This window comes from Cibotium barometz, chromosome 14 (genome assembly GCF_041138505.1).
Source record: "Cibotium barometz isolate CiBa-2024 chromosome 14, ASM4113850v1, whole genome shotgun sequence".
In the NCBI taxonomy this organism is placed as follows: Eukaryota; Viridiplantae; Streptophyta; class Polypodiopsida; order Cyatheales; family Cibotiaceae; genus Cibotium; species Cibotium barometz.
In genome coordinates, this window is record NC_141059.1 from 15,119,116 (window position 1) to 15,141,783 (window position 22,668).

Genomic DNA, 22,668 nt, shown 5'->3' on the forward strand with positions numbered 1-22,668 from the left:
AGCAATCTATTCATTATAAGATTGTATGTGAACTCCTAGCAGACTATATTTGACCTGTATTTTTATTGAACACTAGCTAGAAATTATATTGCTAGTTTTGGAAATGGACTGCAAGTAACTCTTAGCTATGGCAAAAAAAAGAGCAGCCCACTGCTTCACAACAATGTGCAGTACCCAAGGCAGAAAACTAAGCTCTTATGTTCATTTTTAATGGAATTTTGGCTTGTGACAACTTCTCTAATCTTTGATGTAAAAAATAATGAAGTTTGTAAGTTTTTTTTTTATTGTACACTTACCGTACTGTACGCCAAAAAATCATCTGGTGCCATTTAGTACCATATCGTATTTTTCATACCTAACAACTATGCTTAGCCTACTTGCCAATTGGCACACTTCAGATACTCTGTGCATTGAATCATCTTTGAACTTTGCCAAACCTGAAACAATACTTTGGCCAGCATATTCTTCAGTTGCTGAATGTTGCCATGTCCAATGCATTTATGCCAAATATCAATGTTTGCAATCACACATGCAAGGTTGTTAGAGGCGTCAGAGGCGTTTGGTACGAGGCGGGTATGGTACGCGACTCGAAAGACTCGTATTTTTTAGAGGCATGTTAGAGGCGTCTGTTTTATATATATATATATATATATATATATATAGTGAAAGTTGAGAGAGAGAGAGAGACTAGAGTGTGTATGTTTGAGCCTTGAGGGAGGGTGTGTATGAGAGAGGGAGAGAGAGAGTGTGTGTGAAAGAAAGAAAGTTGTATTAAACGTCTGCAAAAGGCCAAAATGACCTATGAGACCAAAATAGTCCATCCTCATCATCTGGATACATCATCAAGACTCAAGGGTACAAAGTAAAATGAAATGAACTGACATGAACCAGTAGAGTATAGAGAGAGCTCCAAAAGTGGGTATAAAAAACATCATCATCCTAGTGTGTTTGAACTTTGAACTTTGGGTCTTGAGAAAGGCTTAAGGGAGGGAGGGAGAGAACGAGGGAGAGATAGTGTGTGTGAGAGGGGCTTTAAGGGCCCTTAAAGCCCCTTTAAAAAAAAAAGTGGACGCCCCGGTCAGGCAGCCGTACGCCTTGAACTGTTAGAGGCGCGCCTCGTAACAACTATGCACACATGTACCCTATGCAAACCTCCGAGAAGTCCTGGTGTGAACAATCTTATACACGAGCACTTTTTACCTTGTGCTAGCAAGGGTTTTTTCCCGTGTGAACACACTCTAGTGTGTTGGGCACTTTAGTCCTAGGACTATTAATACTTTGCAGTGTGCACTCTACACATTATCATTATTTTAGAGAGTACTTCCAGCTATCACATCACGTCACTCTCTCTCTTTCTCTCAACTTGATACGACTGTGTGCAAGGTGGTACCAAACGTTATGTACTGTACGGACCCATACGTGCTGTACGTTGTTTGTTACGGGGAAAAAAAATTAAGGTACGTAAAAATACGTACCATTGGTAAAAATACATAAAATCTCAGAAATTTCAGCCACCTACATAAAATTTCAGTCCATGTCCACATTGACATATAAAACTTTCGAAATAGAGACACAACAAGGTCACAAACCTACTAATCAGGCTTCAGCAATCATGCAATGCATAATATTTAGTGGGCAGCTCAGCTGAGAGAGAGAGAGAAAGAGAGAGAGAGAGAGAGAGAGAGAGAGAGAGAGAGAGAGAGAGAGAGAGAGAAAGAAAGATTTTATTAACGTCTTCCAAAAGACCGAACTCGGCCTATAAGACAAATCGGAGTACCTGTATGGGGTATCCTCTGAAAAGTACTGAACTAAAAAGCTGAATCTAGGAGAATGCAAAGCTATATGCCTGGGATATACAATCATGATATGCAACCTAGCTAGCTCCATCCTGTACCATACTGGGGGTATAAAATGGTATACATCAGTGAAGGGGGTGTCCACAGCTCCCTGAAGAACATGCCTGGGTGTGCTCTGAAGCGAGCCAGTCGCTCCGCACCCTCTCTGTGAAACTGAGCTCTGATCTCTGTCATCTCTCTCTGGTATAGGCGTGGTGTCCGAAAGCCAGGTGTCCTCTGTCTCTTGCGGGCTCTGAGTGTCTCTGCTCTCTGGAGAGTAATTCCCTGCCGTGTTGGGGCTGGGAGGGGGATGGATCTCTGAAAAAATGTAGTAATCTATGTCTGTCGCCCCCCCTCTGGAGCTGTCTGAGCCTGTAATAATGTCTCTCTGTGGCGCTGTATGTCTAGAATGAATCTCCCCAGTATGTGCTGGTATGCTGCCTCAAAGATCTGGCGTAGGGAATGTGGCTCTCTGAATAAAATGGGATATCTCTCTCTGATGGCTGTATATGGGGCCTGAGCAAGGGTGGGTGGGGAAAGGGGGGCGGGCCAGCATATTGCCAGCCGTACTGGGCGCCAATGGCGAGCATTACCGGCGGCTACGCACAGAGGCGCGAAGCGAACAGGGGCGATGAGGACAGAGGCGAAATGAGGTGGCGGTGAGCAGGGGGCGGCGACAGTAGTGAAGAGAGAGAGAGTGCGACTGTAGAGGAGAGAGAGCATGGCGGCTGGCCCTTACCGGAAGGTTGAGGTCGTACGGCCTCCAGAGTCCAGACACAAGACGCAGGCACGCCGCACAGAAGGACAAAACGGCAAAACGTTTATCGCAGGCGCCCCCCCCCCCCCCCCCCCCCCCCCCCCAAAAAAAAAACCGTACGGATCGAGATCCCCGTACTGTACGGATTGGATCCGTACGTACATTTTGATCCTACCTTGACTGTGCGCGCGCGCGCGAAGCATCTACTCCCCCATCCGACATTGGTATCAGCGCTATCAACTGGTCGCCCTGCAACTGCCCACAGCTGCCCGCCATCTACCCATAGTCGCCTTTCACCATTCAAATATGGTGCAGCAGTCGCCTCTTAGCTGCTAGCCATACAAAACTGCAGCAGAGCAGACAACAGCCACCACGAAATCAACTGTCGTCGCATGCTCCTCAGCGCCGCTTGCTGCGCCCAACAATCAATTTGAAAAACCCCCAAATTAATTTTTTGATTTGGGGATTTCCGCCAGTGCCGCCATAGCAGCACCCGTCCACCGTCTAACCCGCCACCGGTGCCAGCGCCACCGTTGCAGAGCCAGTTTTTCAAACCAAAAAATTTTACACAACTGTGTTCCTTATCATTTTCCGAGTCTCCCAAACCAAAGAACTCCAAAATCAAAGCCCGTTAAAGCCATCAAAATCCAAATTTCAGCTTCTCCAAATCGAGCCTTGGATTAAATCCGGCATTCCTCGTGCTCTCTCTCAATGCACTCAGCATCAAAATACAACATTCTAACACCCATCTTTGGGGTCTGTTTTGGTCATCAAGCCTCTATTCACATAACTTTTCTATCCCTATACTCTATCATCTCAATACATTTGCAGGTCCTTGTCATCAATGAATCATTGGGCATCACAAAAGCCTGCCTTTCAATGGACTGTAGTGCATTGTGCAGTGAGCTCGGAACGGATTGTCAGTTACCTTTGAGCCATGGCTAATAATGATGTATTTGGGATGCTCTCTGCTCGAGGACAAGCTTGATGGGACTAACTATCCCATGTGGGCATATATGTGAAGCATGTTGTCATGTGCACAGTGTGTATCTACCGTGTGCTACATGCACACAAGACTAGCTTCGAGGTTTGGGGAAGCTTGGAGCTAGGCAAGCTGATTGACGAGCTGAGTTAGGGAAAGACTAACGGGCGGGCACCCAAGTATGGACGGGCGGGCGCCCAAGTGTGGACGCCCGATGACCCGCCAAGAACCTATAAAAGGGGTGGCCAAGGATAGTCATTAGTCATACAGAGAGTCTCGCGAGTTTGTGAGAGCTCTATGGTCTTGGAGCCTGGATCTAGTGTAGACGAGCACCTGCTTTACGCAGCCGAGGCCGGCAGCAATCTCGAGGCCCGCAAGGGTAGCTTCGTGGCGGTGTGGGACGTCGCGAGGAGGAGATTGGTCGGTACGTCAACCTAGTTAGCTCAACTCGTGGCTCGGTGGGGACAGCCAAGACTGTGGGCTTGCCCACGGCTGTCATGGTTGGGAGGTGAGTCAGGCCTGCACCCCCTTGTTGTTTGTTTGTTTGTTTGCAGGTTTCGAGTCTCGTACCAAGAACGATCACGAGGAGATCCGGTGGGGATTTGACACATGTACTAGTTGCAAAGAATTTGTGGGTATATTTATATGGTGCTGAGTTAAGGCCCGCTGGTCCCACAACTGCAACTAGCACCTCAGGGGGATCCACTATTGGAATGATGATTCTGGTTCCACTGGAAGTGCACCGTCAGCACCTGTTCCTTCTACACAAGAACAACTCAAATGGAATGCTAAAGATGAACAGGATCGTGCCTTGATTGCTCTCTCGTGTAAACGGCAAGTCATACCTCATAGCCGTTCATATACATCTTCTTAAAGTGCATGGGATATACTTGCCTCTTTATATTAGATCCACAATGAAGCTCGTGTAGCTTATCTACGGAAGAAGCTTGACTTGGAGCATATGATTGAGAGTGTTCTATGGATGGATTTCTCACCCATGTTAAGGATTTGCAAGAACAATTAATCAATATTGATGAGGTGATACCTCACAGTTCAATTGTCTCTACGGTTCTCAATGGGTTGCCTGAATCCTATCAATACCACTCTTCGCCTCTTGACGAAGAGCAATACAGATTTCTACATGTTAGATGATTTGATAGCTCTCTTGTTACAAGAAGAGCAATCTCTTTCCAACCGAAACAACATGATTGTTGCAGATCAGGCTTTTGCTACCTTCTATCATGGCAAAGAAAAATCTGGAGCTGGTTCTAGTGCTAAACCTAAGGGCAAAGCACAAGCCCATTCAAATCCTCCTAAGTCTAAAGAGGAGAAGACTGAGAAAAAGAAGCAGCAACAGCAAATTTTGCACATGCTGGCTATACCTTAACAGTCACATGGAGTGTTTTGACTGCCTCTTGTTTGTCATTGTCGTATGTTGATTGGTATTTTGATTCAAGTGCTACAAAGCACATCACTTCATGCAAGAAGTTGTTTGCTACCTTGAGAGATGCACCATCAGGTGTGGTACAGTTCTGTGTGCTAATAATGCATCGTATGCCATCAAAGGCATTAGCGTGTGGAGTTGACGTCATGTAGTGGGGACACATTTACTCTTGCAAATACTTTGTATGTACCTGGAATTCGCAAGAATCTTATTTCTGTCTCAACACTTGCAAAAGCTAGTCTCAAAATCCAGTTCTGTGATCATTGTAGCTCCATTTATGATAGAACAAATTCTGATGCGCTTATGCTCTCTGGTGCCTTTACAAGCTTGACATGTATGACAGGAGTAGTTATTCTCATGATGATGCTATTGAAAGAATGGGTACTATGTAATGATACCCACAAAGAACTGTTGCAAAAACTGAAACACTGTGTATGGACAGCAAGCATAAAAAGAGAAAAGATCACTGCTGAATATCACCAAAAAAGCTTGTACATGACGTAGACCAGCACGAGGGAGGTCCCGTAGGTGCTGCCTATCACTACAGAATGAGGTGGCTATATAAAGGTGGCTAGGCTTAGCCTCATTTTGTAGTGATGGGCAGCAGAAAATCAGAGGACTGGCCGATAATGCATAAAAATGCTGAAATGATGTCTAAAAATAGGCAAAAATTATACCAATTGAGGGGGGCATCATGCTATCTCAAAGAAGATACATTGAGCAACTCTTAGAAAGGTTCCAAATGATAGATTGTAAACATGTTTCTACTCCTATGGAACCAAGCGTACGACTATCACTTGAGGACTCTTCCGAGCCATTTGATGTTGCCACCTATCAGCAAGCTGTGGGATGCCTTATTTACCTATGATCTACCCGTGTTGATATTCAGTATGCAGTGTCACAATTGAGCAGATTTACGCATTGCCTTAGCACTAAGCAAAGGCAAGCGGTGAAGCAAGTCTTTCGTTATCTTAAAGGCACTCTGGACTTTGCATTGTTCTGTGGCACTGCGTCTTTTTTATGCTTGACAGCCTACACTGACAGTGACTGGGCAGGATGTTATGAATCATGACACTAGGGTGTCAACCAATGGTAACTGTTTCCTTCTTGGTAGTTCATGCATTTCATGGCTCAGCAAGAAGCAACCGACACTAGCCACTTCTAGTTGTGAGACTAAGTACACGGCAACATTTACAACTATTGTGGAGTGTGTATGGCTCCGCCATCTATTGGCGGATCTTGGTATTAGACAGCCGTCTTCTACCAGTGGGTTAAGTGACACAAAATGAGTTGTGACCTACATAGCTCGTGCCTAACATGTCCCTCGACTAGGGCTCACAAATGAGGACACAACATACAACAAATAAACCCGTAAAGGATTCTACTGATGTACAAATGAAGCAGTGATGAGCCAATGTGTCCAATAGCACCTCGGTGCATGGGTGCATGTGACATTCTCTCCTGCTTAGCTTGGCGACAGCTGCATGGCTGCCAAGTAGTCTACCAAAATCTAGGGGTACTAGGAAATTTTTTCATCGAGCCACACGGCTTCGTAAATGCCTCAATTCTTAAACTTAGTACACTTGTCCAAGTCTTCGACCCAAACCATGCTTCCACTTGTGGAGGGGAATCTACTCAATCTCGATTACTTTTGCCTCGTCGACCACTTTAGGCTGCTCATCCGGAACCTCATGTAAAGATGGTCCAACATCAGGAGACGTAGAAAACATCTACTTACTTGAGAATGCATAGTTCCCTTGCTGCAACTTCCCACTTTTTACATCATTCTGCTTTTTCTGGCAATTCTTTGCTATATACTATGGTTTGCCACAGTAATAACACTCTAGAGTCTATGCTATTTTCACTCTGATTTCTTTGCCATCCATCTCGGCCTCTGCAGCTCCCCCTACCTCTAGAGTGGCATCTTCCACGTGTTTGTGGATTGGAATTATGTTGTTGTCCATGATTCCTGTTTCCATATTGGCCCGCACCTCGGCTCTAGATGAAGCCTTGCCTCTACCTCTACTTGTGTGTGTAGAAGGCTTGCTCTTACATATTACTAAAAGATGATTTATTCCCAATATTCATCTCCTCACTAGTCAGAAGGACTATAAGTTTGGGAAATTTTTCAAAGGTCAAATAGATATCCAAAACAAATCATAGTCTTTTGCAAGCCCATTCAAAGTGACCGACACCAAGCCGTTATCATCAACCGGTGCTCCAATAGAGACAAGGACATCTGCAAGCTCTTTAATCTTCAATGAGTAATCATTGACACATAGCTTATTCCTTTGCACATTATGCAACTCTTTCTTTAATTGCATCTTCCTAGCCTTAGTACACCTGTTGCGAAGTGGAATTTTCCTCTGAAAGCTTGGGCTCCTGCTCGTCACCTCTAATAAACTCCCAATATCCTTTTCCCATGAGGAAGTTTGTCATCCTAAACTTCCACGATTGGAAGTTGTTCTTGTCCGACTTCTTGCTCACAATCTGGGACGAACATTTTTACCTATACTAGCACCAAACATAGTATTCTGTAGGCCAAACAAAACTTGTAGTAACATCTCCACACTCACAACAATCCTTTAATCTTCAATATTTTTTTTGCAGATATATACACAATTATTAGCGGTAGTGTAAACATGTTATGCAGCTGCTTTGTGTGAACCAATCACATCAACATACATCTACCATACATGTGCAAATCCCAAAATCTCTGTAGGCACTTCAAATCAACCATTGTGCACAACCACCTGTGCGAAACATGCACATGAACATTACACAACTAAAAACTGTCACTATCGACGCTTCTACATAGTGTCTTTGTAAACCTTACAAAGCCAAAACAAGGTCCAAAATGTTTCTTGATGGCCAAAATAACGATAGTATAGGGCCTGTAACACAATAAAGAATATCATAGAGCCTGTAACACAATAATATACACTATGCTTTTTCTTCATCGAAGAGGGCTCTCCAAGATATGACAGTGTCTCCTGTTGTGCCTACTACAACTATCCTTGACTAACAGCTACTGACAAAAAGATTTGCTTCTCAATCAAAGGGAAAGAGATAGAGTTACTACCCTTAACCCCTGTACCGCTTCCTTTGCTTGCCTCTTGCTTGCCTCATGAGCTCCTTAAATGAACAAGCGCTCTAATATCATAAGAAGAATGTGCAGGAGAGGGCGAGCTTAAGCTCCTCGCGAGCTTTTTTCTTCACACACAAGAATAGACAAGGACACGAGAGAGAAGGATTGCTGAATTTTCCACTATCTTCTTCACTTCTCTACAATCATAACATAGAAGATAAGAGTACATACTATAAGGGAAAGTACTCTACTACTAAAACATACAAGGTCCATAGTGTGAATCCGACCATATGAACTGGCGCTATAACTATGCCAGCTTAGTAAACCAAAGTGACTGTTATACAACCTATAAACCACTGGCGGCATATCAACCATAATCTCACCAACCATGCCAGTTGCATAAGTGCAGAGGTGTCATCTTGGTGTGTCATCCATATCCGCCGTAGTTGAGCTTGATAACTCAACATAATCTCCACAAGCACCATCCCTCCTGCGTGTGCACAATGCATACCACCTCCATTGGTACTGGCTAGAGATTTTGACTAGGTGCACCAACTCTGTTAAATTTCCAAGATGGTATCAAAGTCCAAATTTGTACCTAGCCCATTCTCTCTGTGCTCTGTGTGCTCCATTGGATGGGGGGTGTTACAAATCAAGTACTAAATTGGGGATGCTTGTGTATGATCAAGGCGCTAGATTTAATTTTATTTCATGGAAAAAACACATCTTACTAGATTATAAGGACCAAATATACTATACACCCAAACAATAGAATACAAAGCTCAACCTTTGACGAGAGTTCCAACCTTAATGCAAAAGCTTTAAAACACTAGCAGCCCGCATCTCAACATCTCAAGGTTTCACCTTCTTCTTCTTGACTTTAACCTCAATCACATAAAAAAAGTTGAGACCTTGAGAGCGTATTACTTGAGTGAAACATGATAAATAATAATACTTAAATGACTCAACATGCTTGCTTGCTTATTTGTTTTCAAAGAGGAGTTTCAATTTATAGCCTTAGAAAGGTATCCCTTTCCATATATCTAATCCCTATGATTTCTCCAACTCTCCATCTATTCTATAATTTCTCAAACACAAACCTCGAATGCTCAATAATGACCCTTGCCTTGCTGTTTATACACAAAACTCTTGTCCAACTAGCTCCATTCGGCCAGCCTCAGTGCCACATCTACTAGCTCTGCTTCCAATGCTGACTCCACTGGAACTGTAGATATGGTGACACTACAAAACTCGCCTCATTCTCCATGAAACCTAACGTACCTAGACTATTAATCTTGTCACCAACTGAAGTTTTCCCTACAATCATTGGCCCGGAAGTTGTCCATGAATAGGTTTTTTCACAAGTCAATGAGCTTCAAGGGCATGAAGTTGTGTTTTGCAATGCAGTTGACTATTACTCAACTCTCTTGTCTATTTGTATTTGCAGCATTAAGTGATTATAATATTTAGTATCTAAACACCATCCATAGTCCACTCACATTTGTGCATTGAACCCTTGGCATAATACAATAGCACGTTGAAAACAAGATTTGTTTATCTAGGTCAAAATTTTGAACCCAAAAACTGTACAGATCTTCACATGTACCCAAAAACCAGGGAGTTTCAACCTAGAGCAAAGTCAGCAGTTTTTGGACTTACATTTGACTTCAGTCAAGCTTTTCTACCATACAAGCACAACCTACAGAGAAGTACAAGCTCCCTCATATACCTTCCATAATGCAGGTAACATATAAAATACTAAAACTGCTCTGTGTTAGCATTTGAACCTAATTAAGCTACTATCCCCATGAAAAAGCAACGCACACCAATCCACAGGGGCAACTCAGTGCTAATTAAAATTTGCTTTTGTTTCTTAATTTCTGTGTAGCAAGTCATTTCCATGAATCTAAGCTGTTCAACTCTAGCAGAAATGTTCAGGCTTTAGAGTAAGAGAAACTCTACCGATTCCTGGAATGCTTGTACAGCTCGAATTTCTTGCCAGTATTCACTTGGAGACCTAGAAAGAATAGCAACCTGGCGTTCTTTCCGCCTTTTGTATGCATTTATGCGAGCCCGACTCCCTGCCTCATCCAGCAGATCAATCGCTTTGTCAGGAAGGAATCTGTCAGCAATGTACCTGGCAGACAAACACACTGCTGCTTCAACTGCTTCAGCTGTTATTCTACACTTGTGATGGTCCTCGTACTTGTCGCGAATCCCCATTAAAATTTGAACAGCATCTTCCTGTATGATTAAGATTCTATGATGCCAATAATGTATACAACCACCAAAAACAGTTTTTGGAAATCTTGCGGGATTCTAGATGAAGACATGCGCACACCTGACTAGGTTCATCAACCATCACTGGCTGAAAACGGCGTGCCAAAGCCTTATCTTTCTCTATATGCTTTCTATGCTCTACAACCGTTGTAGCTCCTATACACTGTAAAAAAGGAAGTGATAAGGGCACACAAAAACCTTCAATGACCCATGGGCATCAATGCAGAGCATATTAGACAACTCTTCTTGCCCAAAAAATAAAACCTACAAATATTCAACACAATCCAAAATAAGCTGGCCTATCTGAAATACTATATAATCAATGGCAAGAAACATGTCGAAGCAACATCCCAGAAGGGTAGACTGAAAGTTGCAAGATAAAAACAGCTAACAGAAACAGTCATCATGCATCACCCCTTGCATTCATATAAATGCGTTTGTCCACCAATATAAAAATTGAATCAGTCAAAGTCTGGTTATGGTAATATGATTACCTGGCTTCCCATCAACATTCTGCTGAACAAAAACAAACGCGGTGGCTTTCACATTCCATTTACACAGAACAACAAGAACTAAAATAGAAGGAAGTCACAACTCAAATAAGTAATGTTTAAAACAAGGAGAGGCATGGTCCACTTGTATTGACCTAACTAAACCATGTATTTAGTAGGTGTGCCAGAGAGGTAGTCCTCTTTTTCTTGGTTGTTAAAAGGAGATTTTTTATTTTTTCAAAAAATGAATCAATCGTTTTCCATATTAGACAAGATAAATAATAGACCCATGATATCTAAGAAAAGAACAATTCATACTTTTAAAATCAAGCCTCCGTTTGGAATAAATATACTGTTAAGGCAACCTACAAATATCCAAAGCACTTCTTCTCTACTGGAAAAGATCCAGGCTTTATGTTCACTTTTACTGCCCATTTGTTTTGTTTGCCCAACCTATATTTTTTTACTGTAGGGTACTAGCCTAAGCTCTTCTTAGAAAGACGACCTACAAGCCATAGTTGCATGAAACTGAAATGGAAACAGCTGATGCCTATATGGAAGCCTGAAACCAGGAAGTGGAAACAGCTAGGGAACTTGCCAGCAAGTCTTTGAACTTATGTAGTAATAAGTATACGTTAAACTATAAAATTAAATTGAAATGAGGAGTAAAGTTGAGAGAAATAGAGAATCATAATTTGGAGTTGATGCTAGATGGTGAGGAAATATGGGAAAAATCAAAACTTAAAAAGTAAAAAATTGCAGGGGAGATCGTCAAGGAGATTGGGGAACAAGAGACGGAAATGACAACTTGGGAGAAACCGCATTTCCACGTTTTTTGCTAGGAAATAGCCATTTCTTGTTACTGTACTTTAAGCATGTCCAATCGACACACTCTTAAGGTCTTAACACTAAACAAGCCTCATTAAGAACATTTCTATTTTGAAGGCAACTAAAGAGGATGATGGAAACTCTCCGCTAAAGAGGAGAGTCTTAAGACATGTTAATGAAGCACATATACTGTTAAGGCTGCATCCTGCCAGAAAAATGGAGGGAATGGCCTCCCCACCAAGAAAATTGGGAACCGACATAAGAAACAATTAATTTTTCTCGAGAGACCAGCCGACTTCACATTCACTCTGGCAACTGGACCCAAGAGGCGATCCGCAGGAAAATTATTTCTTGAAAACTCAAACCTGCTGGAACAGATTCCAAGGCAGGCAAACCAACATCTAACACATAAGATTACTGGACAAAAGGCTGACATGTACAAATCTGATGCACATTCTAATGACTCAGATGCCCCCATTGAACAGTGTAGATTTCTTCTCCATCAAATAAGATGCCTCGATTGACCAATGTAGATGACTTCTCCATTGACCGAGACAGACATAGAGTTTCATTCGATTCATACAAATAAGACATGGCTCCAAGTCAATGTGCTTATTTAAAATGAGTTCATATCAAACCTGCAGTTCACCCCTGGCTAGTGGAGGCTTTAAAAGATTTGCTATATCAAGACCAGCACCACCACTCCCACCTCGTCCTACTGAGCCCGAGCCAACAAGCATGTGAACTTCATCAATCAATAATATCACATTCCCTACAACAAGGCAGAATTTACATGAGAAAGCGGCTGCAACATTTCTCATTATTAGAGACCCTCAAAAAAACAAATAAAGATACCTGATTTCTTGACTTCATCTATAAGACTTGTCACGCGTGATTCCAATTCCCCCCTCTCCTTTGCCCCTGCAAGGAGGAGCCCCATATCCAGAGACATTACACGCTTACCCTGGAGAAATCAAACAGTGACAAAAAAGAAATCCGTCAAACTTCGTGCAGCTTTATAAGTAATGCCGTTTTTTGAGTAAATTGATGTGTTTCTGAGCGCATGGGAAATGTAGCCACCATAAGCTTACGCTGAGGAACTCAGGAACATTTGAGCGAACAATGCGCAAAGCCAAGCCCTCCGCAATGGCAGTCTTTCCGACTCCTGGTTCTCCAAGAAGCATTGGATTATTTTTGGTGCGCCGTCCGAGGATCTGCACGACCCTTTGCACTTCTTTATCCCGACCAATTACAGGATCAATCTTCCCCTCACTTGCACGGGCAGTTATGTCCACACAAAAATCTACCAGGGCTCCTTTTTCTACAAGAGAGAAACACAAGTCTCAATGCAGCTTCCAGACTTGTTAAAAGTTCCATACAGAATCAAGTGCCGGTATAACACAACACAAGGTGAGAAAAAAAAAAGTTTACAAAACACTCCTAAAAAGATGGCAATATGCAGACCTTTCCTGCTGGCGGCACGCTTGGAAATTGTTCCTGTGCCAGCAGTTGTCTTCTCAGGTACTGCCAAAGGGGATAGAAGAGTTCTCCCTTCCTTGGCCAGTTCTCCTTGCAGCCTGGACACGGCTTCTGACTGAAGTTTTTCTCTTTTGACGCCCATTCTGCATTTGAAAAGGTTCAAAATCACACATCACAGGCTCACCCAATTCACAGAATGTGCACAAAAGACCATACCTTTCCAGCACTCTAGTGGCAGGGCCGTCTTCATCCACCATAAAAAGGGCAATGGCAATGTGCTCCGGAGCGATGTAGTTGTGGCCCATGGTCTTCGAGCTTTCTAGTGCCACCTCAAACACGCGCTTGCTCTCCACAGAGAAAGGCACTTCTGTGGCAGATTTGTTATCTGGAGCCACTCGGCTCGAGTCCTGGCCCGACAGGGCCTGGGCCGCCTCGCGCGCTCTCTCGATGGTCACCCCGGAGCCTAAGAAGCCTTCGCTTGCTCTATCTTCAGCAATGAGGCCCAGCAACAGCTGCTCCGTCCCCACCTCTGATCTGCCCAGGGCCTTGGCTTCCCTCTGCGCAAGCATCACGGTTTTGATTGCCCTCTCCGTGAAACGCTCAAACACCGCCCTCACCACCGGCCTCACGCCACGTGCCTCCGGCGACTGCTGCTGTAGATGGCGGCAAACTGCCGCATCAAATCCCTCCGCTTCCGAGACGGGGCACCCGATCCCATCTACGTGGCCCAATTTCCTCAGCCCGCGATGCCCCCCTCCGGATAATAGCGCCGCTGCTGCTCGACGAGAACGCCCTGTCCCGTATCGCGATGCCACGCTGGTGCTGCTGTGACGCACGCTAAGGAACAAAGTCGTCTCCTTGCGCTGCCTCTTCGCCGCCGCTGCAGCGACCACAGCGCTTGCACTGCCGCAATAAGAGGCAGCTATTGGCATCACTTCCATTTCCCTCTCTCTCTCTCTCTCTCTCTCAACAAAAAAGAATGGCAAGGTCGATGCCGCTGCGGCTATGGCGCTCCGACGCGATGATGGGCGTAGGGTCGCACAACGAAAAAAATACGAAAAAAAAAACACAAGGGAAAAAAAGAAGGGAGGGTGTACAGTGTATACGACAGAGGAGGGGCGGCAAGTACTTCCGACGGCCAACAACGAAGTCCACGCCAAGAAAAAATCAAAACGCAAGGAGAGAGGAGACGACGGTTCCTTTGTGGTATTTTCGTACAGAATGCGTGTACGTGTCGACCACACATGTCGACAGAGCCGGACATCTTTTGGGTTGCCCACAAAAACACGGTGGACAAAATAATAGAAAGCCCCCTTGGGTACGAAAGCTTTGTTAAAGGGGTTAGGTGCATTAATCTTTGTTAAAGGGGTGGGTTATGTGGATTAATGTGGGGTAGCTGGATTAACGTGGGTAGGGCAGTTGGATAAACGTGGGTGGGGCAACTGGATTAACAATGATGGGGCAGGTGTCACGAGATCGACGGAAACGGTCCCGCGACGCCTTTGTCGCATGCGGCCTTCCACAGTCCATGCTTCATGAAACGGCTCCATCGGCCCGTCGAGCGCGTCTCGTGCGTTTTCCTTGTGGGTCTCACCGATCACTTGCGTTCGTGCCCGGCTCGGCTCCTTCGGCCTCATCTCGGGTCCGTTGGCCCGACGTCTCGGCCCGTCGGCACGACACGGCTCATCGATCCGCTAGTCAGCCATTTTTCTACCGTTTTCGGTCCCGGCTCCACGTTCGACCCGATCACCGTCAAGGCGGGGAGGGCAACCCCCGGGGCACTCGGCCCCCACGGAACCTCTCCCGCACCCGGGAAGGCCTAACGTGCCTACCCGGTGCGTGAGTGCGTTCCTAAGGTGCCTACCATGGGTCCGTGCTTTGCCTCTCCTTGCACCTCCTCCCTATATACCTCCTCCCTATATATAGAGGCAAACTATTCGGGGCAGGCTAGCATACCCTCAAGGCACCAAGTCCTTTCGGATAGAAATCCCACCTCACATACACCCCCCCTTTATAGAATTGACGCCCTCGTCAATTACTTTTGAAACCAAAGGTTGAGTGCATGCGCCTCATAGAATGCTCTATGTGCATAGTGATAGATAGTACTTAGCCGCGCGGGAGGTCTTTACCCTGCTTTATAGCCATCAGCAAGGTCAATGTCTAACCCGTTTACAAAAGAAAAATTGTGCATATTTTTGTATTTTTCTCTTTTTCATCTAAATGGCCCGGACTTCAAGCCCCTGCTTGAGAGTCCCCCAATCCCCACAAAACTGGCGAGGTGACTGCATGGTCTCGCCGTGGCTCCTGTCTCAGTTGAGTAAGAGTGATTACCTGAGGCAATGCAGTGTTGCCCGGAATGCATAAGCCTTCAAGGAAGTCGAGACTTGTCTGCCAAGACCACCAACTTGGTTGCAACATCTTTACTTCAAATCTGACTTCACATTCCTCTTCGTTGTCTTGAGCCTTGTTGCTCGCCGATGCCCCTCGAGCTCTTTGTGCAAAATCTTTATGGACAAGAGTTGCCCACCTCACTGACTCCAGCTTGGTTTGCCCCATCTTGTGCCACTTCCAACTCTACACTTGGTTGCCATGGACCTTCATGCCCTGCTTCAACCTGTTTGGTACATAAGTGCATTGATTCTCTGTGACTCCAGCTTGGTTTGCCCCATCTTGTGCCACTTCCAACGCTACACTTGGTTGACATGGACCTTCATGCCCTGCTTCAACCTGTTTGGTACATAAGTGCATTGATTCTCTGTGACAAAGTGCCTTTGGCCCCCACCTGACACCAAAGTGAAAACCACCGCGAACCTTTGGCATTCAAACCACTGCACTTCTTCGGCTTTGGTTCAACTGACTTGAGTGCTCTAGCTTGCCTTGACACCAAGACTTGCTTTGCCATGCTCCAGCCAAACTGTTCCGAAACCTGTTCAGGTGGTCTTGACCTTTACACCATAATCTGCATGTTCCTGTTCACCAAGGCACAAAGTCCCTCCACTTAGTCCTGCTTAGGCCCCCATGACACCATGATGACCTTCACAGTACCTTTGCTTCCTGACTGCACCATCACCTTGAACCTTTACGTTCTGAATGTGTTTTGCCGCATTGCGAAGAGCCAGTCTTCTTAGACGTCATCCCAACAAGCTCTGCTCGGACGGCTAGGTCCCAAGTTTTACCTGCTTGAACTTCGTCTCAGGATGTACCTTCTGTTTTGCACCCACTTTGCCCTTTGGCTTGATCTGAGTGCTTTCCACATCCAAGTTGCCGTCGTCAAACTTCAGTGAGCCAGCTGCCACTCTGCCCCACCCAACTGCATACACACTAGCACTTGCACATCCAGCTGTTTCCATCTTCTGGTAACTTGGTCCAAGTCGCCTTCGAACTTCAATGAGCCAACTGCCACTCTGCCGCACCCAACTGCATGCACACTGCCCCACCCAACTCTGCCACTTGCACATCTAGCTGTTTCCATCTTCTGGTGACCTGGAGAGCCAAACGACTCGGGTCCACTTGCCCAATTCCAGTTGTACAAGTTCACGCCCTCACCTAGGCGGAGACTTCGGTGTTGCCGTTGGGGTCATGGGTTTGTTGGTGTCGTCTTTGGCCTTACCCTCACCCGCATGCCCGATGTGTGCCACCATCATTAGATCTTCCGGGTTGGTTACCGTATCGTAGCTCGGTGGTCTTTGTGAAGGTTGCTTGCTTGGCTCTAGGAAACCTGAAAGGGATGTTGACACCTTCTGTCTCACCCTGCTTTGGCACTGCGAAGGAGTGCGAGCTCGGCTTTGCTGCCTCGCCCGAGTTGATCCTGGGTTGATCTGAAAAAGGCTTCGGCTCCTCTGGCCTAGCCCTTCTTCTGCACTGCGAAGGAGTGCGGGCTCCCGCTTGACGCGTTCACCCTTTGGCTTGATCCTTTGTGATCTGAAGAGGGAATCGGTTCCTTCGGCCTATCCCTTGCTCTGCACTGTGGAGAAGTTGGGGCTTCTGCTTTGCTGCATCTACCCAAGACGTAATCCTTGTTGATCTGGAAGGGCATTGGCTCCTCTGGCCTAGCCCGTTTGCATCGTGATGAGAGGGGAGTGGCTCCATTGCCACAAGGTACACCATGGCCTTAGCAGACGCCTTTGCCACTTGCATGTTTCCCAAAGGATTGGCTCGGCGGCTTGCATTCTGCTTTGTCTTCTTGGGCACCACACCAACACGACGTCCCATTCCGCCGCATCAAGTTTCTTAGCATAAGCAAACCCGGTCCCATTCTTGGCGCTGTCTCTGCATGCGTGGCCCCTTTGCTTTCTTCCTTTGCTTGACCTTTGAGTGGCTACCAGCCCGCGGTCCTCATCTGAGGCGCTGCCAGTCCATGAAGTGCCACCCTGACCTGTTGCCAGCCTCACCGTTTTCTTCAAAGCATCACCTTCCCTTGGTGGTAACTCTGAAACATCCCAAAGCCCGTTGCTCTTCTTTTCGGAAGTGCTGATGACAGTCCCACAAGGATCCAGTTGCATGCTTCTCTGTTCAGCTCATGTGCGAACATCTTTTACTGGACTTGCACCCGGGACCACACCTCACTTGGAACCCAACTGTCCACTGGCCTCCAGGCATGTCGGCCAACTTTGGAATTTCTTCAAAGAACGGACCGCGCGGTTGTGATCCCCTCGAAAAACTGATCATTTTTCATTTATAGCACGCCCCCAAATTCCATCGTTCAGGCCCCTGTCAAGATCTACGTTGTGTCGGGACACCTCGCGCTGGCAGCTCGGGGTCTCGGCAGGTTCAGCCGACCATGCCATCCTCTGCCTTGCATCCCACTGCTCAAGATAGGTAATGGTCACCACGGGCAAATTCCTTCGTCTTGAGGCTCAAATCTCAGTCGGCAACTTTTGTGCCATTTTCGGCTCATGCACGAGCAAATTCCTTCGTCTTGAGGCTCAAATCTCAGTCGGCAACTTTTGTGCCATTTTCGGCTCATGGCCGTCACTTGGACTCAACCCAACTTGCCGTTTTTGTGCTGTTTTTTGCCGTTCTTTCCAACCTGGCATCACATGCCCCTCATAGGCTTCCAAAATGCACTTTGCTCTGATACCAAGTGTCACGAGACCGGCAAAAACAGTCCCGCGACGCCTTTGCTGCATGCGGCCTTCCACAGTCCATGCTTCATGAAACGGCTCCATCGGCCCATCGAGCGCGTCTCGCGCGTTTTCCTTGCGGGTCTCACCAATCACTTGTGTTCATGCTCGGCTTGGCTCCCTCGGCCTCGTCTCGGGTATTGCCTTCCATCCATGATCCGCCGGCCCGGCCGCGTCAGCATGGCACGGCTCGCCCGTTCGCCGGTCGGCCGTTTTTTTGCCGTTTTTGGTCCCGACTCCATGTTCGGCCCGATCACCGTCAAGGCGGGGAGGGCAACCCCCGGGCCACTCGGCACCCACGGAACCTCTCCCGCACCCGGGAAGGAACTACTTATACATAATGTAACAATACCTAGCAGGTAAAAGCTGGATCAGCACAATAGAAAGCATTAAATTGCAAAAAGAAACAATATTACTGCTTGTAAAAACTCGATTACAAACTGATGGCATCCGTTCACCCATGTGCTCCACGTAAGGAGCTTTGATGGTGATCTAGACAAACTTTGGGTGAAGGATGTCTTATTTACAAGAGTGCTTGAACACAATGAACTCAATAATTATATGTTTTCCACAAATCTCCTTGTCTATAGTACCCCCCCATATGGTAGGTCGGTCTTATCGGACCCTACCCACGACCACATGTATCTGCACCGATGGGATATATGTACTATGAATTGTGAACTATGAAGTATGAACTATGAACTCCCCACAACCTGAGAACAATGTGTCCTCGATTTGCTATCCAGCACCCATATAATGTGGTCACTTAGTCCGCACAAGCATGCATCCCACTTGGCAGAGTGCCAAGTCTACATAAGTCATCTCCTAACCATGTGGCCAGACTTGGCCACTATCTAGTGTTGTCTAAATTGGGAACCATCTACATAAGTATACATAAGTCATTTCCTAACCATATGGCCATACTTTGCCACTATATAGTGTCTAAATTGGGTGTCTATGTGCTCATCATAATTTCTACTCCTCATAAAGGGGGCCTTACAAAATAGAGCACATCTATCACCCGGCAGAAACATCACGAGGGTGGAAGATCAAACTCCCCATCAACTTCCTATACTCTTTGATATCCACCAACTGATGTTAGGCCATGTATTGCATAGGAAGATCAAACTCCCCATCAACTTCTTATATTCCTTGATATTCACTAGTGGAGAAGGTACCTATGTTATGTCACTAGTGTTAGCTATTGTTGGAGGGGCTGCAACACAGGTATGCCAATGTACAATTTTTTTGGGGTTGCTATGTGATTAGCTATTACTACCATGACATGTTTCTCTTAGCATGGTAGCATGGCTACTAATACTTTGCATCATCCATGATGAATTTAGGCTCATAAGAAGGGTTGGTTGCCATATACTGAGTCAAACCCTAGTATTTGCTTAGCTTTTTGCTATGCTGATGGTGGCCCTTTGATTGGTAAGGGTTGCTTACATGATCTTGATTAATAAGTTTGAATTTTTGGACATATCAAGAAAAAAAAATCTTAAAAATATTCTTGGTTACTTAGAACATACGCATTACTAAGTATTTGTTTTTGAAACGTGGGTAATACAGAGTCATACACAAAAATGCACAATTTAAAATTTATTTTAATGATTGTGTATTAATCTATAGGTACTCAATTAAGGGTGCATAAAATATTAAATACAACATGAACTAGGTATCCTAAATTTAACTATGACTAGTCACCAAGGACGGTATAATCAATTTGTTTTATTTTTGTTTTTTGTTTTTTTAAACCATAAAAACTTGTTTTGAATAGGAAAATATGATGGGTTAATCGAGACAAATCAAGAATTGATGATATGGACTTTGGTTAAAATAACATAGTGAGATTTTGACGTTGTTCTTAGGATAAAACATTTATAAGGGTTTTTTTAGATAAAAATTTTAATATATTGATGGTTATCCTTTATCACTACTGGTATGAATATGGATTTGGGCTGATGCACTGGCTGGTCCCTTATTGAGCATATTTTAAATTTTAATTTACCTTTGTACTTTCGGGTTCTAGATGAGATCTAGTAATTCTAATAGTTTAAAATATGTCTTTTTGATGTTAACCTGCCATGTTCTTAGGTTGATTTATATTTGGTGAACTTGGTTTATTTGAAAACATGCTCCTGAGATGTTAACCTGCCATGTTCTTAGGCTGATTTATATTTGGTGAACTTGGTTTATTTGAAAACATGCTCCTGAGATAGGGCTTGGTATATCAGCAGAGTCAATCTCTTACCTGCCATGTTCTTAGGCTGATTTATATTTGGTGAACTTGTTTATTTGAAAACATGCTCCTGAGATAGGGCTTGATATATCAGCAGAGTCGATCTCTTACCTTTTTAGTTCACCCCATATGGTAGGTTAGTCGTTCAACCCTACCCCCATGACCACATGTATCCGCCGAGATGGGATATATGTACTATGAATTATGGACTATGAAGTATGAACTCCCTACTACAACCCAAGAATAGTGTGTCCTTGGTGCCCACATAATGTGGTCACTAAGTCTCCACAAGCATGCATCCTACTTTTGGTAGAGTGCCAAATCTACATAAGACATCTCCTAACCACTTACCAAGTCTGCAAAAGCATGCATGCACCTACTTGGCAGAGTGCCAAGTCTACATAAGCCACCTCATAACCACTTGCCAATGTCTAAACTAGGAACTACTGAGTGCCTAGGTGCTCACCCCACAAGGACCACTCCTCATAAAGGGCGCCTTACAAAATAGAGCACATTCATCGCCCGTAGAAACATCTCGAGGGTGGAGCATTAAGCAAATGCATTTCCAACACATAGTAGGGTCCTAAGAGGAGGAGAGAGGGGGAGGTGAGGAGAGGAGGGGGAGAGGGGGAGGCAAGGAGAAGGTTGGGTATCTATGCATGTGATAGAGGGAAAGAGAAGGCATGCATGGGAGATGGCTAGCAAGACATCTGCATCATAGAGGCACCGAGGATCGGGGGTGCATGTGTAGGAGGGAGAAGAAGTTAGGGTTTTTTCCTTTAAAAATTTACACCACTGATTCAACCACATTTCAAATAACAAGAATAGTATTTAATTACTATGATAGATTCATTGTGATTCATCTAATGTAACCAACAAGCTCTTTTAATGATTAAACCCTTGAAATCTTAATAGGTTGTGACCACAGACAAATTATATGACCTCAAAATCTGCACATAACCTATGGCCTCCCTCAAACCATATGTAAAATTAATGTAGTTTCTACCATAGCAAAGACTGTTGATGGTTTCATAGTGTGGGAGAAAATAAATACCTTTTCATGCTAATGGTTTCATAGTGTGGGAGAAGCTTTGAGAGCTTCTCTTATGAGGCCTCTTCTCCTAGGTATAGATGGCAAAGAGGTCCTGGGGAGGAAGAGATGCAAATCATGGTTTCATAGTGTGGGAGAAAATCTCCTAGGTATAGATGGCAAAGAGGTCCTGGGGAGGAAGAGATGCAAATCATGTAACCAGTTGTTGGGAAGGGTGCAAATCTATAGAGACATCCATGAACCTACGAGTTGGGAAGGAGAAGACATAGATCATGCAGCCAATTGGGAAAGGTGCAAATGAAGATCACGCAGGTGGGTGGGGTAGGGGGGGAATGCCCACAGGCGAGGGGGGGTGCCCCCCTGTGCATGGTGAGGGAAAGGGGCACACATGCATTCACATTATTTTGTTTTTATCTTTATTTTATATATTATTAATTATTTTTTAATGTTTTTTTCTTGTTTTTTTTTGTTAAGTTATATATATAACAACTCAAAAACATGTGCCCATAGTTGGGCTTAATCAAAATATAGCTTTCAGTTCCACAACAAAACTGACCACAAAAGCTACATTTCTTATATATATATATATATCTCTTTTTATTTGTTTGTTAAGTTATATATATAATAGCTAGGCTTAATCAAAATATTTCTATAAACTCCACAACAAAAATGACCAGAAAGTTAGATTTCTAGCTGTAGATCCCACAAGAGCTATAAAGAATTTGTTGTGTGGCCTAGGCATCGGGTAGTGCTACTCATAAACCCAATGATGCAAGCAGGGGGTTGTGTAATTATGCAAAGGTGGGTGCATGTACATGTGCAAGTGCAATGCATGTGAGTGGGCAAGTGTGCATAGTGATGCATATGAGTGTGCATGATGCAAGTGGGCATGTGTGCATGAATGGTGAATGTGTGCATGGAACATGCACGCACGTGGGTGAATGGGGTGCACCGTGTGCATGAGTGAATGAATGTACATGGGCAGGTGGGGAAGGGGTGGTCATGCATGTGTAAATGCAAGAATGTGTGTGCATGTGCAATGGTGAGTGCGTGGGGTGCACATGTGGT

At 44.8% G+C, this 22,668-nt stretch overlaps 1 protein-coding gene across 2 annotated transcripts in view; it reads right to left on the reverse strand.

Moving 5' to 3' along the window:
- LOC147631695 (chaperone protein ClpD, chloroplastic-like) overlaps positions 1-14,351 on the reverse strand; it is a 43,058-nt gene extending 28,707 nt beyond the window's left edge. For both annotated transcript variants that reach the window (XM_086808209.1, XM_086808210.1), the window contains exons 1-7: positions 13,401-14,351; positions 13,170-13,327; positions 12,797-13,026; positions 12,561-12,669; positions 12,344-12,477; positions 10,448-10,549; positions 10,069-10,350 (exon numbers count right to left, since the gene is read on the reverse strand). In XM_086808209.1, the coding sequence (XP_086664335.1) occupies positions 10,069-10,350; positions 10,448-10,549; positions 12,344-12,477; positions 12,561-12,669; positions 12,797-13,026; positions 13,170-13,327; positions 13,401-14,125 (1,740 nt within the window). In that variant the 5' untranslated portion in view covers positions 14,126-14,351. The remainder of the gene's footprint in view (positions 1-10,068; positions 10,351-10,447; positions 10,550-12,343; positions 12,478-12,560; positions 12,670-12,796; positions 13,027-13,169; positions 13,328-13,400) is intronic.
- Positions 14,352-22,668: the final 8,317 nt, after the last annotated feature.